The sequence below is a fragment of the Agelaius tricolor genome, unplaced genomic scaffold (assembly GCF_023055355.1).
Source record: "Agelaius tricolor isolate 1412-34295 unplaced genomic scaffold, bAgeTri1.0.p SCAF_13, whole genome shotgun sequence".
Lineage (NCBI taxonomy): Eukaryota > Metazoa > Chordata > Aves > Passeriformes > Icteridae > Agelaius > Agelaius tricolor.
This window is the reverse complement of record NW_027269273.1, coordinates 2,923,650-2,941,523: the sequence shown is the minus strand read 5'-3', so window position 1 is coordinate 2,941,523 and position 17,874 is coordinate 2,923,650. Positions and strand designations below refer to the sequence as shown.

Below are 17,874 nucleotides of genomic sequence, written 5' to 3'. Positions count from 1 at the left end.
GCAATACTGTTTCAGAAAACAGCAGTCTTTAAAGAGAAGACAAAAATGTGGCAGCATCATAATCCTGTGTGGGTAAGCATCTCAAACTCTTCACTGTGAAGTATTCCTGCATTATTCATTCTGAGAGGAACAGTAACCCAAGATAAAGCCTTTTTCCTCTTCTTATGAAAGCTTCCTTACATTTTATTTACTGGGCTGCCTTTCAAAAAATTCAATAAGCAAGAAAATGCTTTCCCTTATACATTTTAGGATTCTTCTTTACCAGCTCCAAACCAAACAGGCACAGTGTGAATTCTCAGGAAGAGGGACATTATATGCAACAATATTGCTCCACACAGGGGCTGGGAACTACAGCCCACAGTGCCTTATATCCAGACTTTCATGATGTCACATCCCTGCAAAACCCATTACATTCAGGAAGGTACAATATCACTTAATGTTTATATGGCTGTTATTTTAAAGTGGTATTTTTCAAGTCCAATATAGCTTTCAAATCTTTATCTGGATTATGTGTGAATTAATGGAAATAACAGTACCCTAACTATTGCCAGTTCCAAGCATGCAGCTGATATCCTCCAAGGGCTGAGTGCTGGTGCACACGTGGCCATGGGTGCTGGAATATGCACTTCAGTTTACACTCATGGCTTCCACCAGCCAGGCCTTACTCCTTGTGACTGTAAATCCACCTCAGTTCTTAAAGAAAACCAACACTTTTTCTTTCCTAACAGCAGGTATGGACTGCCAACCCCCACAGTGGTTATACAGCCATTTAATGCACACAGCTCTCACTGACTTCACTGGGACTTTTGCATTTTTTAGTTAGAATGGGGAGAGAAAATTCCTTTAAGGCAAAACACCAACATTTCAACTATGCTCCTGCTCTATCCCCCTACACTCTCCTCCCAGTGAATCACCTCTGAAAAATGCTTACATTCCACCAACATGAGAGCAAGAAGCATGACTCTTCTGAACAAGGAACACACTGAAGCCAATCTCATTTCTTTTAATTATTTATGTTCACCTTCCATACCATGGACAGAGACCTACAGTTTTGGGTTTTCCTCAGCTGTTTCTATTTGAAACACATTACTGCCACAGAAGTCCCAGTACTACAGTCTGGGAAAACAATGGAATCCCCTGCAATCTTATCTAAAGGATAGCTGCTAAACTGAGTGACAGCATTCCCCATCCCCCAACACCTTCCCCATCTCAACACCTTGAAAGAGCTGATAGAACATTGTAGAAATACTTTTTCATTTCCTCAGAGCACAGTTTCTAGAGATTGAAAATGAAGCAAGGCCTCTTTCTAGGAATATCTGAAAAGACACCAGGTTTCATTCAAATACAATTTTATAAGAAAATACCTGACATGTTCTTATATGTCAGGAATACTTCATTTCCTCCATGCAGCACCCTGAAATTTGTATAAAAATTTAACAAGAAATGAAGGAGGCTTCTGGTGCAGCTCTGAATGTATCATACAGCATGTGGCCACTCTAATGAAATAAAAGCACACCAAAATAAAAGCTGCCAAAGAAAAGAATGAAAACAAGGAATCTCTCATAAAGCAAGTAAAAGGAGTGCCCAGAGAGGACAAAGGTGAAGAGGCAAAGCTAATCTGCAAGGAGTAGGTCAGGCTGAGCAACAAGAAAAGCAGTATGTTCAGCCTGGAAAACAAAGGTTGAGAGAAAAGCTGGAGTGCTTCCTTTCAGTGCCCTGCCAAAACCCCTTCTAAAACATGGCTTTTAGATCACTTCCTACCTCAGCTCCACAACCCCTCTCCCATGAATCCCACCCACTCAATATACAACAGGACAATGTCACTATTCTTTTGCTGGAAAAGGTCAGGATAAGTCTCTACCACCTTTATTGTTTTAATATCCATCTTAAGTCACATTACAGCTGTCCCTCTCCCCACTTATTTTTTAAAAGCATTAAGGAGCAGCTGAAACAGAAAGAGGTTTTTGAATGAATTCTGAGCCAAACTCATCAATTAAACTTTGTTTAAGCCTAGTTCCCTAAACATCATACCTTAAAATATACTCCCCCCACAAAGGGGAATATACCTTATGCCCTCACTGCTCCAGGACTCTGCTTTGTGCTTGTTTCCTGAAAACCAGAATGAACTTCTCTGCCAAGCCTGGTAAGCACAGGACAGAGCAGTGCAAGCAGGAGCTCTCCTGAGACCTCTGCAGCTGAAGGAATTCCTACCTGCTCTAAGAACACAGCATTTCCATGGAGCTGCTCTGGAGAAAGGTTTTGCAGGTGCATTTCCCCAGTGTGAACTGCTCCTCTCAGAGCACAGCTGGTGGGCAGAGACTGGAACTTCAATTTCCCACATCCCAAGGCAGGTGTGATTTAACTACCAAGACAGCCTCTCCCCTCTGTGCTTCAGGTACTATTGGATCCCATGAAGAGAACACTCCCAGCAGGACCCAGCACTGCAGAGTCTCACTGCAGCTCACAGGTCAGGGAATTCAGCTGGGATGTGGGAAATCTACCTTCAACTCCCTACTTACCTGATTTAAAGCCTGATCTTGAAACTGAAATCCCTCAGAAGGTCAGTGCTGTTATCACATGGGCATACACACTGTCTTTTCCCCTCCTCTTTGTTCCAAAAGTTATGACCTGGGTTACAAAAGGCTGATGGGCCAGAAAAATGAGTAAGAAACACAGAAAAAGAAAGGATGTATGGGGAATGTGGTAAAAGACAAAGGGAGAGAGAAAAGAGAAGTGAAATGAGAGAAACAGAAGAATAGACAATTAGAAAGGCAGAGAGATGCGAAAGGGGAAAATGCAACTTGGTCCTGAAGTTTATAAATTGATTTCCACCAAATCTGTCATCACAAGCAAATTACTTTAACTGAACCAAAGAGCAGAAAACATGCCTTCCTTAGCTTTTAGCCTTCAGTATTCTGAAATACCAACACTCTCCTTTGCAATTCGCGGTCTCCTAAGATTACCCTCAATCTCCCTCCTCCCCACACCCTGTGCCTAAATCTTCCTCATTTCTTTATGCATGCCAACGAATCCATTCTTTTGGCCAACATAGCAACATCTGGGACACAGAGTTAAAGCCATATTTACCTTTGATTTTACACATTTATATAACAGGAACAAGACTAACTCCAGCTCACTCTAACCTCCAGTTCTGTAGATGACAAGAGGAAGTTACTGTGCAACCTGTTAGCACCAACAGTAACCCCGAACTCTCTGAAGCTGTAATGTGGCCAGCACTTCCCTTTGCAGAATTTTAAGATGCACCTCAAGCCTCAAAAGAGTGACTTAATTTGCAAGTTCTTTGCCTTACCTCCAAAGGTAGCGTGACTGGCGGCGGTGGCTTTTTCAGTTCCTCACATTTTCTCTTTTTGCATATCCGGTGGCTGGTTTTGCGCTTCCTGCAGCAGCTGCACTCCTCACAGTTTGTTTTCCGCAGACAGGGCTCACACACTCCACAACGCCTTCGTTTCTTTTTCTCCAGCATAGGGAGCAGAGATGAATATGGAAGAGGGTAATCACCAGCTGGATTTTTAAGAGAGTATGGCCCTGAGGCCTCAACTGCTTCAGTGCTGTTGCTCACGTTGTTGTCCTGAACCAAATTCAAGCTTACTCCGACACTTCCCAGCTGTGATGAATAATCATTATGCTGCAGTCTTGAGTCAGCTGGCAAATCTGCATTTATGGCTTTTTCTGAGGCAAGAGCAGAGATTTCCATGCTTGAAGGCAACTCTGAAACAAAACCTGCAGAGAATTGTCCAGAGCTTTCAGCAGAGATTTTATCAACTGTGCTTCTTCCTAAATCTGAAGGTAAAGTGGGGACATACCCTGAATTCAAAATTAATGTCTCTGCATCAATACATTTAACAAGCTGTTCAATGTCCTCTACTTCAATATTGTTTAAAGAGGTATTGGAGACTGGTTCACATACTCTAAATATGTTCTTTGTGTCAAATTCTGAATTCTCTTTTGTAAAGCTCAAATCTGAATTTGAATCAAGTTCTCTGTGAATGGGTACAAAATCCACAACCAGTTTCATGGGGTATTCTGCAAGTGAGCTTGCACCTTCAAAATGTAAAAGCAAATTTGATTCAGAGGCAGCTACAGAACTGGAATTTGAACCAATGTCTTTATTCTCTGATTCCAAACCCCAGCCTGCCTTCAAGCAGGAATCTGCCACTGACCTTGCATCTTCTAATAAATGTTCTTGTGAGTTAAACTCAGAGGTAACTAGAGATGCAGAATCCAAGTCTTGTTCTTCCCTAGGTAGCACCATGTCCAACCCTGCTCCAATGTGGAATTTGGCAAGTGTGACTGACTCTATCAGTACTGCTGAGCTGAGGCCTGAGGTATCAACAGAGCTGGAGTCAGGTTCTGTACTGTTAGGCACCACATTGAAGGGAGCCTCTGCATGCACCTTCGAGTTTGATTCAGAGGCAATTCCAGAGTCAGAAGGAGAAGATGGAAGCACCAGTGCAGCATCTTCAACAAATACTTCAGCCAAATTACCTGTACCAAGATCACTGAGTATCTGCTCACAGGGCAGGTCTTCAAGCTTAGATTTCACCTCTGAAGCTTCTGTACCATCATCAGTTAGGTGACTGTTTGGAATGGAGTCATCTGTTTCAGATATTTCTGCCTCCTCCTGCTGGCTGGCACATGGGATAACAGAATCCTCCTCACCTGCACCACACAGCCAGCCTTCCACAGGCTGAGCAGCTAACTCACCTTCAGCTACATCTTCTTTCAAAGCTGTTTCATCATTTTTCTCATCTACTTCTGCCAGGGCTTCTTGTTCATGTTTTTCCTTTGTTTCTAGCCTTTTTTGTGCTGCAGCTTTCCTGGGCTTTGCAGTTACTGGAGTTTGGGCCAAGCTTCTGGAGAAGGGTCGGTTCCGGAGAGCCATTGTGAAGCCATTGATGCTGAAAGAATCCTGGCTGTGGAAGAGGATATTGTCAGCTTTCTCCAAACTCACCCAAGATGCTCCAGACAAGGTTACACTGCTCCTGAGAAGTCTACCTGAAGAGCTCATGATTGGTTTCTTTTCTTGCTGTTTTTTCTTAACATCTTTTTCTTGCACTGGCTTTTTACTTTTTCCAGAACTAACAGCTTTTGTGGAAGCCTTTGTGGTTTTCTTTCTCACTTGGCTAGATTTCTTTTTGCTCTGGTTAGTTTTCCTTTTGCCTAACTCTTCTTTTTTGGCTGATCTGGAAGGCCTGGCATGGTGAGCCATGTCTGCAGAGCAGGAGCAATGTTAAGAGAAGAGATGGAAAAAAATCATGAGCTCTTGAGAGACCTCTTCAGTAGAAAACTGCATACTCCCATTGCTGCTTTCTGTGCTCATACAATGCCAACTCTGAAACAGAAAAAAATACAAAACAGCATTAATATACTTCTAATTTAAAAAGGTGCACATATATTCAGCTGACCATTTTTAATATTTAAAAATACAGAGCTAGAATCAGAAATAGCAGTATTGGGCGTTATGTTCAACTAGCACAAATGCTTTTAAAATATTAGTATACTACAAAATAAAAAGCTTGCCTAAAGGCCTGTAACACAAACAAAAAAGCAAACTGAACTCAAATGACCAGGAAACATCACATATTTACTATTTTATGTCAGTACTAAAAAGTTTGAGTTTTCTCAATTTTATGAACAGTTCATTAACCAATATGCTTCCCCTGAGTAAGGAGAAGTTAGTATTTATCAGTGTAAGGACATTCAGGAACAAAAGAACAAAGATGAGTTTATTTTTTGTGCATATTCAATATATCATCACAGGGCATCTATCATTCTTTCACCACCCACTGGCAGCCCACCATGGTAAATTTCCATATAAAATGGGTAAGTAACTAGCTCCCCAAAGAGATCAACCTGTGATTTTTATAGGGGAACTGGACTAGGGAAGGATGATCTTTCCCAGTGTTACCTTCCAGAATACCTTCACAGCACAATGTATTACATACTGTGCCTATATAATGTTTTATGCAAGGCAGATGTCTCTGCTTCATCACTAAGACTTAATTTACCTTCAAAAAACCACCATGCATCTGTCCCAAGCTTTTGTCCCCAGTCACAACTGCAATGCACAGGTCCCCCAACTCCCCAAACAAACTGAACCATCTCAAAAGATACAACAAATTTCTCATGCTCCAAACCAATTTCCTTCAAGGTGGGTTTTTTTAAAGTAAAGAAATTCTCACAAGTCCATATTTTTAAGCACATGGAGCTATTTAAGTACCTATAGAAGGCTTTAAAAACTTTATTTTGCTCTATGAATATATCACATGGGTAGACAAGGGCCCTTAAAATGGGAACAGGCAGAGCCAGAGTGTCCAGCAGGACACCTTCCCTTCACCATCATTCCTTAAGCCTCCTCCAGGCCTTCTACACCTCTCATTGATGGGAAGAGGCCAAGAAGAACAAGAAGTATGGGGATGATATCTAAAATCCTGACCTCAAATGGAAGTAAAAGAAAGGGCATTTGGCTCCTGAAGGAAACAGAAAAGGAAAGAAGAGAGCAACCAGGTTCCTGACAAGGTTCCTGATATCACCACTCCACTCCTGTGACCTCAATCCCCACCTTGAAGCCAACAGGGTGATCTCAGGGAGGCTGTACTTCCCCACAGCCTGCTCTGAGCTCTGCTGAAGGTGGGGAGAGTTTTGCTACTGCAGCCCCAAGAGCAGTGTCCCCAGCACAGCCAGCTCCCACGGCCTGGGCAGCTGTTTGTCACAGCCCTGGCCAGGCTGCCCAGAGGCCACAGCACCCACCAGGGCCAGCAGGAACTCCCCAAACTCCTTCTCAGTAGCTTATTTAAAGCATTTTATAGCCTGTCTCTTATTTATTCAGCTGTGGCAAGCCAACTGATCCTCCGTACTAGCACATACAGACCAAGTAATCTTATCTGAACATGATGGGATTATCTTGTATCACATCTTCATATTGCACATCAGATGAACGTGATTCCTCAGCCAGCAGGCTTCTTCACACACACCAATACCACTTAGAGCCAGCAGTGCTGCACAAGACAAGGCTAAAGACACTTCTCAAAAAGCAAACAGTGCCCACCAAACACACAGGGAACAAGCTGAATCAATAGCTGAATCCCTCCTCCACAGCAACGCCTCCAAACTGCAGGGACTAAGCAGACACCACGTGCAGCTGTTTATAGTCGTGGGTGAAGCTTCAAAGGTCGCACAAAACACCTGAACAGCTCCCACAGAAGCTCTCTATAAAAGCTGGGTCAGACAGTGAAACAGCAAAACAAACACAAGGCTGAAAGGAAGGTAACCCGAGGGCTCTCCTCCCCCTGCCCTTCTCCGGAGGCACATGGGGGAAGGGGACATGGCCATTAGGAGTCACTCCATGAATCAAAAAGGGCATCACATCAGCAGGCCCATGAAATGGTTGTTGGCAGCCTGCAAAAAGCCTCCCCAGTTTCTTGGGGTTGTGACAGAGACTGGGATCCTCATTCCAAAGGATGGCCTGGAGGGCTGCAAAACCAGCTGGAAGCAAGCAGCAGGCACATCTGCAGCCACAGCAGAGGAGCTACATAACAGTGGCAGGAGAAGAAATGTGAGCTACTTTCAGAGCCTATAGCCAGGAGACCAAGGAAGAAAGCAAGCCATCAACAAAGGCCAGGCAACACAGCCATGTGTGAATCAGGAGGGGGACTGAAGTGATGAAGTCTTTTCTCTTTATCAGCTCTAAAACAGAAGCAGAATGACCAGAGAATACAGGAGGTCTGCAGTGGAAACAGTGAGTGGGTTTTTGAGAATACTGAATGTGAATGATGCTTTGCTCATATTGTTTGCTTACACAAGTAGCTGTTATTGTGGAAGTTCAGGAAGCATGACCATCAAAATTATCAATCAGAAGCTTAATTTCTAACAATTTGGTAACTTTTAACATCATTACTACAACTACATTATAATGTCTTTATGTGCATTTGGACAGGGATAGGACATGGGGGAATAGCTTCAAGGTGAAGGAGGGAAAGTTCACATCAGATACCAGAAAGAAGTTGTTCCCTGTGAGGGAGGTGAGGCCCTGGCACAGGGTCTGCCCCTTCCCTGCAAGTGTCCCAGTCCAGCTTGGATGGGGCTTGCAGCAACCTGGGCTAGTAGAAGGTGTCCCTGCCCACAGCAGGGGCTTGGAATGAGATGGGCTTTAAGGTCCCTTCCCACTCAAACCCTTCGGCAACTGGATAATTTGAAAATTGCAAAATAGTTGCTTCAGGACTGAAGAGGCAAAATCAACCTGGAATTCTTTGGTTGGTTTTGTCATTAAAAAAAAAAAAAAATTAATACAGGGAAACACACCTGTCTGGCAAGAATGTAGAAAACTACCAATGCCAAAGCATTGCTTCTCCTCAGGGCCAAAATTACAGAGGCTATGAACAGAGTGGTTCAAGACTTCCCTTTTTTTTTGCTAAAAAAAAAATGTTGATATTTGTAGGAAATTGCCTGGCTTTAAATGCTGCATTATAAAAGATGGCAAAGGCTTTGCCTGACTCAGAGATGACAATATAGGGTCACAAGACCAGCAACACTTTAATCCATTTTGTTTCATTTTTGGCACTGGAGTGACTTTAGGTTTTTCAGAAGAGATCTGAATAGACCCCCAAAGGAATTTTTTTGGGGGGTAGGGGTGGATGCTTCACTTTAGTTGTATTTGTCTGGGACTTTGAGTGCCCAACCTGCAAGGTGATCTTACAGTCTCAGGCAAAATGGCTGTTAGCAAGACATCTCTGCTTCCCTTAAAAAACCCCAGTCTTGAATGCCAAAACCACCTTAACTGCTAGCTAAAAACTGTCTTGACATTTTAAATAACCTGTCCTATAAGTTACATGGCTATTTCTTTGTTTTCTCTTCCACAGTCAGCACCAGATTATTAGGTAGCTTCAAGGTTGGTTTTCAAGTTTTGTTTCCTGTAACACTAGGAAATATTTTATCTTCCCTTTTCCATTTAAAGCACTGGCAAGGACTGTTGATATCTGCAGCAGTTGCAAATCATCTCATGCTGCTTCTAAAAGACAACAAATGGCTTTACCACATTGGTCATATTTCACAACAAGGAATTAATTCTATTTCCAAAACATCTACATGCACTCAACAGGGCTATAAAACATAAACCTCACAGGGCAATATAATAACTTGTCAGTTTTCTGTCATCCTGGAGAGAAAGAAACTTATTCCATGCTTTCTTCTGAAAGCCCAACCAGGTGAGACCTGCCATGCCTTCCCTGGCAGGGGAGCACAGGCGTCCCTAGGATGTAAAAGGGGCAATGGGTGACAGGAGGTTTTGCAGGGGAACTGCCCTAGATAATATCAGTGCATCCTGAAGCTGTTCCTTGAGGCAACTTCTCTCTCCTAATCCATGTGCAAAGCTGAAAGCTGGGTTTAATGCCAGTTGCTTAAGTTTTGCTCATTTGCGGTAATAAATCTGGAACAATTCTACTGACTGCTATAATCCTCAACAAATACTGCTAGAAAAGCTAATCAAAGGCTAAAGCTTTTAGTCCTGTCTCCTCTCAAAATTCCAAACTATTATAATGAGAACTCTACCTACAAAGTAATTAAGAAATTTAACCCTATACTGTCAGAATGCCTCCAGAAAAAAACAAAACCAAAACCAACAAGCCAAACCTACCCACAATGTTTCACTTTACACAAATGGGTAAAAAAAAGATAAAGCAAATTTTCATTCTAGAGACTGTGTCAATCAAGATTCTGTTACATAACTTGATTCTTGTTGGAAGATGGCAGGGGAAAAAGAAAGATATTAGAAGTGCTCTCATAAAAAATGATGGCAGTTTTTTTATGGTGTTGTGAAAAATGGTGAGTGACCTCTGAACAAACAGAGCAGTATAGGGAAAAAATGACACAGCTAGCAGTCACTAGCCTCACTAGTCACCTGGTTTCACTACAGTCAGATGTACTTCAGTACATTTTGTTTCAGTGTTTAGGTATCTTTTAAAAAGTCCCTTGAGATGTGCCCTTAGGAGAAACAGATCTGAAGGTTTTCATAAGAGCCACTCAATAATATGCAGGTCCCAAGCAGTAAGGGCCACAATGTGACTAAGCTGACATGCAAGCTCAGATGCACAATTTAGAAGTCAAAAACACCTCATCTTCTGGCAGCAAATGCTCTAGAGAAAGATGCAAGAGACACCAAAGGAGACAGACCTTAAAAATATCTGACCCTCAGGTGCAAAACATGTCCCATCATCTGCATATTCTTCCCAGCTGCACCAAAGCCAGCCTGCTTTCCAATTTGGCCTAGTTCCCTGCATCCACTCATTGCTCTGTAGAACACTTTGTATATGAAAAGAAGGGAAATGGGTTAGGAGGGGAGAATCAGCTTCAATTTTCCCTTTCCCCCTACTTTAATCCTTGAATACACATTTGGCTTTGGGTAAGAAATAAAACCAAGACTTCTCATCTGCCATCTCAGTACCATGAGTAAGTTCACACACAGAGGCCTCCTCACTCCTCCACAGAGGTTTTCTGCTCTGTGTTACAGGACTATGCCATTCTTCAGCAGCTGGACATATTTCATCCCCATATATTAAACTGGCTCAAGGTAACACTTTCCAGTAGCACAGGAATGTGGGACAGGCACTGCAGGATGGCCCCTCAGTCTCACAGACAAAGGCACATAAAGCACAGTCCTCTACTCACTCATCAGCAACACAGGATGGTGCTGGGCAGAACAAGCACCAAGGCCTTCATCCTAACTTTCTGTCCTTGCTGGCCCCAGAAGGCCACCTCTGTGTTTGGAGGGTGAGGCAGAGCTGCCACTCCACTGCACAAGGAGCTGCAGGCTGCTGTGAAATAGGCACACCATGAATCCAGCAGGAGATGGCCATGGTCAGCATTGTGCAATGCCTTCATGCACCTTGGAGCCTACACAGTGAGTCACACAGATAAAAAGATACCACAAAAAACCTCCTCCCAGTTTGGAGAAAGCTCTATTAGAACAATTAGGGGAAAAAAAACGACAAAAAAAATAGAACTGTGGCAAGGAACCACACATGCCTAAACCACAAACCAGATTAAGCCTCAGACAAACAACTTGAACCAAAAATCAACTGTGAAGACTCACACCACATGTGCATTATCCTCCCTTCAGCCAGGCAGGAGCATGGGCTTACTTTAACCTATGTGCAGTCAGCCAAGCACTGACCTTCACAGGGGGAATGCTAAATGTAAAAATATACCAAGTAATTTCTAAAGGCTCATCAAAGAAAAACCCATCCACCAGAACACTCCAAGAACACTCCAGATACATCTGAATACAAAAAAGCAAGCAAACCAAACAAAACACCCTAGCTCATCATATCCCTCTCTAATTCTGCATTTTTGCTGTTTAAAGCACTTTATTTCTTTTTGATAATATGACTACATTCTTCAGGGGGTTTGCCTTTTCTTAAAAACAAGAAAACCCACAAAAAACCCCCACCACCATTAACTGAATCACCTTATCTCAAACTCGCTAGAAGAAGGGGGAGGTGGAGGGAAGAACCTTCAGGCAAAGATTAAGCCTGGAAAATTTCAGCCTGAAAGGTGTTTTGAAATTTTAAGTATCTGAAAACAGAAAGCAGGATGGAAGTGCTTAGGCCAGCTTTAACAACCAGGGGTACCACGCCAGTCATAATAAAATACCATTAGTGCAGATTTTTAATTAGTACACAGTGAAGAATTAGGTCTTACAGAAACTGTGAATATCAAAGTTCCTTGGTACATCTCACCTTGAGCTCTTCCCCATTACCTGCTTTGCACAACCCAGTCTGCCCTTGTCTCCCCCAAGCACAACGAAGTCTTATCTTCAGGGACTGACCCTCATCCCAAGAGCAACCACCACCACCCCTTGTGCAACCTCAGAAAAGCATAAACCAGCTTTCTCCTCCTTTACAGTTAGGGTCGACCAGGCTACCTGCCCAGACCAACGCTAAATGCTAAATTTTCCCAATTCAATCTGTTTTCCTAATTTGCATTGACTGACATAACAAAAACAGGGTAATTACACCACAGAATAGCGTTCTGCCTTTCCACAAGAATACCTCAAAAATCACTGAGCACAGCTGGGGAGACCTATTATTATTTGAAATATTACTGTTATTATTGTTGTTTTCACAGGTTTTTCCATTGTCTTGACACCTCTGCCTTAGAAATCCACTCAGCCATGTTTAAATACCTAACGCTGCGATCTTTGTCCATTTTGCCATTATTGCACTATAATTTCTAGAAGAAGAGCTCTTTAGCCAGAAGCACGCCGGTGCAGCCACCCTGGCCAGCTTGTTTACAGGAGCCGAGTCCCACCGCCTCACTGCGCTGCCATCGGTGCGCTCACGTCCTGCTCTACATTCCCCTCTCCTCCTTAAAGGAGTAGCAATCTCACCACGCTGCCTGCCTGCTGCCTAGGCCGACATACAAGAGATGCGGACTCCGTTGCCCTTTAAATATCTTTGGGGTGCAGCAGGATAGGCTGGCGGAGTGCAGGACAGGCTGGGCACACAACTGGCGCGTCTGCTTTGACTGCTGCTGCGCCTGGTCCGGGACAAGCGCCGGCTGTTCCCTGCTCCTGCCCGGGCCCAGCAGCCATACCTGGGCAAGGTTAGCTGCTCCTGCCTCCCAGCAGCCATACCTGGGCAAGGTTAGCTGCTCCTGCCCGGGCCCAGCAGCCATACCTGGGCAAGGTTAGCTGCTCCTGCCTCCCAGCAGGTCAGGCCGCCGCCTCCTTTCTCCTCACCCATTCGGCGAACCTCATCCTTCTCCCCTGGTTCTCTCACGGGCACGGCAGGGAGCATTCCCGCCAGCACCAAGCCTCCAGCTGCCATAAGAGCAGCAGCTCTTGTCCCCCGGCTCCAGGAGCAGCTGGACAAGCCCTCAGTGCCCCGGGGTCTACAGCCCTGCAGGGCTCCAGCTCCTCTGGCGCAGGCGGGCGGACCCTGAGGGAGGAAGGGGCAGGCAGGGCCCTCCTGGGGGGAGGCAGCGGCTCCTCGTGGCCCGGCCCCACCGCTGGCCGAGCCTCCCCAACGCCGGGAGCCCTCCCCGGGGCTGCAGACAATGGGGCCGAGCCCAGCGGCGGCGCTGGGGACCCGCAGCGCCCATCCGGACGCGCCCGGCTTCTCCCGTGGCACAGGCGGGGAGGTACCCGCGGGGACGCTGCCCCAGCCCCACACAGCAGCGGCACCTCCGCAGGGTGATGCTGCACAGCCCTCGCTCGCCGGGAGTGGGCTGCGGGGTTTTTCCGGCTGGCCGGGGGCCCTATGGCCGGGCAGGGTCCCTTTTAATTGTTCCCTGTCCTCCACGCAGGCTGCAGGCAGTTTCTCTTGCCTGGCGGGTTTTTCCAGGCAGGCTCTGGCTGCTGCAGCTCCAGCACAGCCAGGGAGACCGGACTCCTTCGGCTTTTTCGGCCAACACACTCCGTTTTGCATTTGAATAACCCCCAGCCTGCCTTCCTCCTCGGCTCGGAACGGCCCGAGCCGCGGGGCTCCGAGCCTGGCCACAGCGGTGCCTCTACCTCCCCCTCCCCACTCTACTGAAGCTCAACTTTGCAACTAGCCAAGGGGATAAGAGAGAGGGGAGTGGAAAAGCAGAGAGATCAAAAAAAAAAGGAAAAAAAAAAAAGGTGGGGTTCCGAGAGCAGAGGTCCCGCCGTTCCCCCCTCCCGCCCGCAGCAGCCCCGGGAGCCGTCCCGCACACGTACCAGGGCTGCGGCGCGGCCAGCCCGCAGCTCTCGGCAAGGGGCGATGCCGGCATGGCTCGGAGCGGGGCGCGGGTCACGGCCCGGGCCCCCGCGGGCGGGCGGCTCCCATGGCGTGACGAGCCCAGGCGCGGAGAGGAGCCCCGGGCCGCGAAACGTGCTCCGTGCTCCGGCGGCGGCGCCCCTGGCCGGACCCTCCGGGAGGGAGCGGGGAGGGGGCGGCCCGGCGGGGCGCTCGCCGCACCGAGCCCTCCCGGCAGGCGGCAAAACGCGCCCTGGATCCCCGCGGCCGGAGCGGGATTCGCCGCCCCCCACAGCCCACCCGCGGCCCCGGGTGACCCGGAGCGGCCCCGGGGACAGCGAGAGGGGCGGCAGTGCCCCCACGGCTGCCCACGAGAGCCGCCGTCGGCGTGCCAGGCTGGTAACGCCGGGGGTTATCTAACAACAACAACATTAAATGACGGCAATAAGAGAAAAGGTAAATGATCCCGTTACTTGCGGAGGCTGTGGTTTGATGCCGCATACCCCCCGGTCAGCCGCGGCGGTGGCACTCTATAAAATCACCCTTTTCTCTTTAGCCTGGGAGAGGGAAAGCCGGGCCAGCCGTGACAGGCGAGGGGCTCCCCGGGGACAAACCCCTTTCCCTTTACATGTGCCGTCCAGGAGGACCCTCGAACACCAGCGTCCAGCAGGGCCCGGCCATCCCACGCGTGGAAAAGAGCACTCCCAGAAACATGGGGAAGCTGCTGGCTGAGAAGGAAGATCTGCTGAGCCGCCCTCTCCCTCCAGCAAGGAGGTAAAACATAATGAGCCTTGCTCTTTCCCCATCCCCCACCTCATTCATTAAGAGCCACTGACGATATTTGCTGCTCCTTCCCAGAGGGAAACGGGTGAGTAAAATGTTATGGTAAGAGGAACAGTCAGTCCACTGACCGACTTCTTCCACCCCTCATTATCACCAGAGCCTTTTGTGAAAAGCAGGCCACCAAATCTAACATCTCTTCAGACTGAAAAACAGATGTTGGAAATAGGATCTGTGAAACAATATACCCAAGCAGTACTTTTTTAGAAAGGCTTCATTATTATTAAGTCTGTAGCTGTTGCAATATAAAACACTTCGAGTGTGAGCCAGCCCAGTCAGATGTGAGCCTGCAGAGAGGCTTTTCTGCTGCACACAAGTGAGCAGCACCCTCCACATCCATCCATTCCGAGAGATGCTTTAGGTGCCAACGTTTTGCCGGTTTAAGTGCCATGTGATAAAGGAGAAGAGGCACAGATCTGCACACCCCTTGTCACTGCTGCTCTTCAGTGATAGTGGGTAGGCAGCCTATCAGCAATTTGCACCTCCATCCTCTTCCCACCTGCGTACACTTCCTTGCATCAAGAGAGAAATATAGTCTGGGAATCTTAGCTAAGCTCACAGACACTTCAGTTGAAACAAGGTGAAACCTACACCACAGACACCTGAATTTTCAACAGTCGCCCTCAGTGGCAGGGCATTTTAGCAATGCACAAGTTCTCTTTGCTGGGTGTAACCATTCCATCTCTTCCTCAGGGCTGGATATCAAGACTTATATCCAAGTCTTTCAAAGACTTGTCCTGCTAAAATATAAGGTAGCACAAGCTATTTTTGTAAGATAAAATCACAGGTGATTTGAGAGGTAAAATAACTATTGCTCTTAAACTGCTGCACACAGCAGAAGTTGAAGGAACTGGAACTCGATGATAAAACCCCACATAATCAGAGTATGTTTCTTGGGGTGATGGCAGTAAGTTAGAGGTTATGGGCTTGAATAAAATGCAGAGTAAAAATTAGTAACTTGAGGGAAAGCAACAAACAATGAGGGCTAAGGTTTATTTAGAATAAACAGGTTAACAGGAGCACCCAAGCATCAACATGCACAATCACAGCTCCATTAAAAACATGCTAAGGGCTAGGAAACAAACAAGAACTAATAATTGTTCATTTTCACCTACAGACATACATGTTCATGGTCTGTGGTCTTCCATCCTGGGAAGCAAGTAGCACCAGGTCACAATCTTTTCTGGCAACAGTAAGATACTCAGCCTAGCAAGACAAGCTGAGTTGAGATGTTGGGAAAAAGATCCCACAGTAATGACTGTCTGGGCAATAAAACAGCAGATGAAATCCTTTCACTAAAATGCAAAGTGAGGCACATGAAGATCACAGCTTCTGACTTAACTCCTACTATTCAAAACAGAGACCCTGGTACTGTGAAGGTGCTGCAGTGAAGCTGTTTTGTGTGCTCAAGTGTCAGGGATCATTACAAAAGAAGGGAAGAAGTGAACAGGAAGCATCCCTACACCATCAGTATTTAGCCCAGATCTCTTGTGCACTTATATCTCAAATATAATGTGCAGGTCTGGTTGGCTTAAAAGGGACAAAGGGAAACTTGAAAGACACATCAGAACATAGCAATTGTACCTAAAGGCACATGGAGCAGCTAAATGCACCACTATTTCCACCCTAGAAAGGCAGCAATCTGGATTAAATTCCAACCATATACTAAAAACCAAAACCAGCATGGAAAGTAATATCAGAGAGATACTCATTCACTCAATGTATGTTTAGAGAAGCAAGGAACTCTTTCTCTAAAGATAAAGTAGAGGATATCAAGGCAATAGATCAAACACATACTCAGAACATAGACAGCACCTTCATACAACATGTTTTCAAACCACAGAACTCCTTACTACAGCACACAGAAGAGGCAAAACACTTTAGGGAGTTTCTTTCTTTAAAGCAAAAATAACGGAAGAAAGTTAAACCAAAACCACACAACACAGAAGTGCAATTTTAACAAAATGTTACTTGAAGCTGAAAGAGTGCACTGAGGGCCCTGGATGCCACCCAAGCCTCCTTCCCTGTGAATATGCTACTGGCTGTTTTTCTGGGTGAGGTTTTAAGCTGGTGGGCCTTTGGTCTGACACAGTGCTCCTATCCCAATGTTATCCTCCAGAATAAAATACAAGTTAACACCCACCTATAGAATGAATAAAACTGAACAGCATGGGATGAAGTAATAAAGTGCACAAACCTGTAAGTAGCTCTGCATTGCAGGCAGCTCTGGCAAAATTCAAGTCTGTGGTAAACATAAGGGAGCTGTGAGGGGCAGCTGCTCACTGAGAGACAGGGAGCCCCACACAACAGCCAGCAGGACAAGGACCTCACCCATTGTACACATACAGGGTAAACAGAACAGGCCCAGGGACACCATCTGCAGTCAGGCACAAGGCCAGGTAATAAAACAGCTTCCAGAAGGTGAGGTAGGTCTGAAGTTTGACCAAGAACCCAAGCCACTGGTCTGGAGACCCATAGAGTAAGGAAAAATACACACAACCCAAGTGAATACTGAACAGAGTCCTTGCAGACTATAGAGGCCAAGCCCAAACTAAGGCTCTAAATAAACAAAACTGATTCCTCAGCCAGGGTAGAGCTTAAATAGAGCTCCAGGGCCCATGGGTAAAGGACAGGTGGAGACTCCAGATGCAGTTGGTCAGGTCCATTAAGACCTATTATTGCCCTCAGGGCCTTGACCCTGGAAGCAGAACTATCCAGGTATGCTTGAATTAGTCCTGCAGAGTCATCTGCATCAGACCTCTGCAACAGGCACAGTATCAGTCCAAGGTAAGAAAGGTTGGACTGATGCTGAACTTTAGCTCTTCACAAACCAAAAGCTCTGAGAATTACACTGCAAAGACACCTAAACTGCTTTTTAAGGGACAGATTTGATCTAACCAGGCCTATCTTAGCTAGCCCTGCTTCCCTTGTAGTGGAAAGATGATACTGAAACATTAGAGTTGTTTGCTTGTGAGATTACAAAACACAGATTACAGCTTCCACTTTCTATCAAAGCCTGCCTTGCATTTATTACCTTGGGAGTCCAGCATGACAAAGTGCCCAGCCTGCTCACAGCCCAGATGTGACCACCTGTGTGCCACTGGTGTGGGGTGCTGTGCCTGTGAATGCAGGTGAACACAGGGCAAACACTGTCAATGCCTTTGGATTTGTAATACAGATAATCAGATAAAGCACCCACAGCATTGTTAGTTGGCACTGTCTGAAAGAGTGAAGTCTCAAACAACATGAGTTTAATGCAGAAACTCTTGAATTCTAATTGTGGTTTTGCAACCACTTCCTC

General features: G+C 46.0%; 1 protein-coding gene across 3 annotated transcripts in view; it reads right to left on the bottom strand.

Moving 5' to 3' along the window:
• The window catches only part of TET1 (tet methylcytosine dioxygenase 1), a 77,397-nt gene extending 62,883 nt beyond the window's left edge, over positions 1 to 14,514 (bottom strand). Inside the window, exons 1-2 of one of the 3 annotated variants that reach the window (XM_071438404.1) lie at positions 14,362 to 14,514; positions 3,311 to 5,353 (exon numbers count right to left, since the gene is read on the bottom strand). In XM_071438404.1, coding sequence (XP_071294505.1) covers positions 3,311 to 5,230 — 1,920 coding nt within the window. In that variant the 5' untranslated portion in view covers positions 5,231 to 5,353; positions 14,362 to 14,514. Of the gene's footprint in view, positions 1 to 3,310; positions 5,354 to 13,714; positions 13,970 to 14,361 lie in introns of those variants that run through there. The other 2 variants (XM_071438405.1, XM_071438403.1) reach the window with 2 other exon arrangements.
• Between the last annotated feature and the right edge of the window lie 3,360 nt (positions 14,515 to 17,874).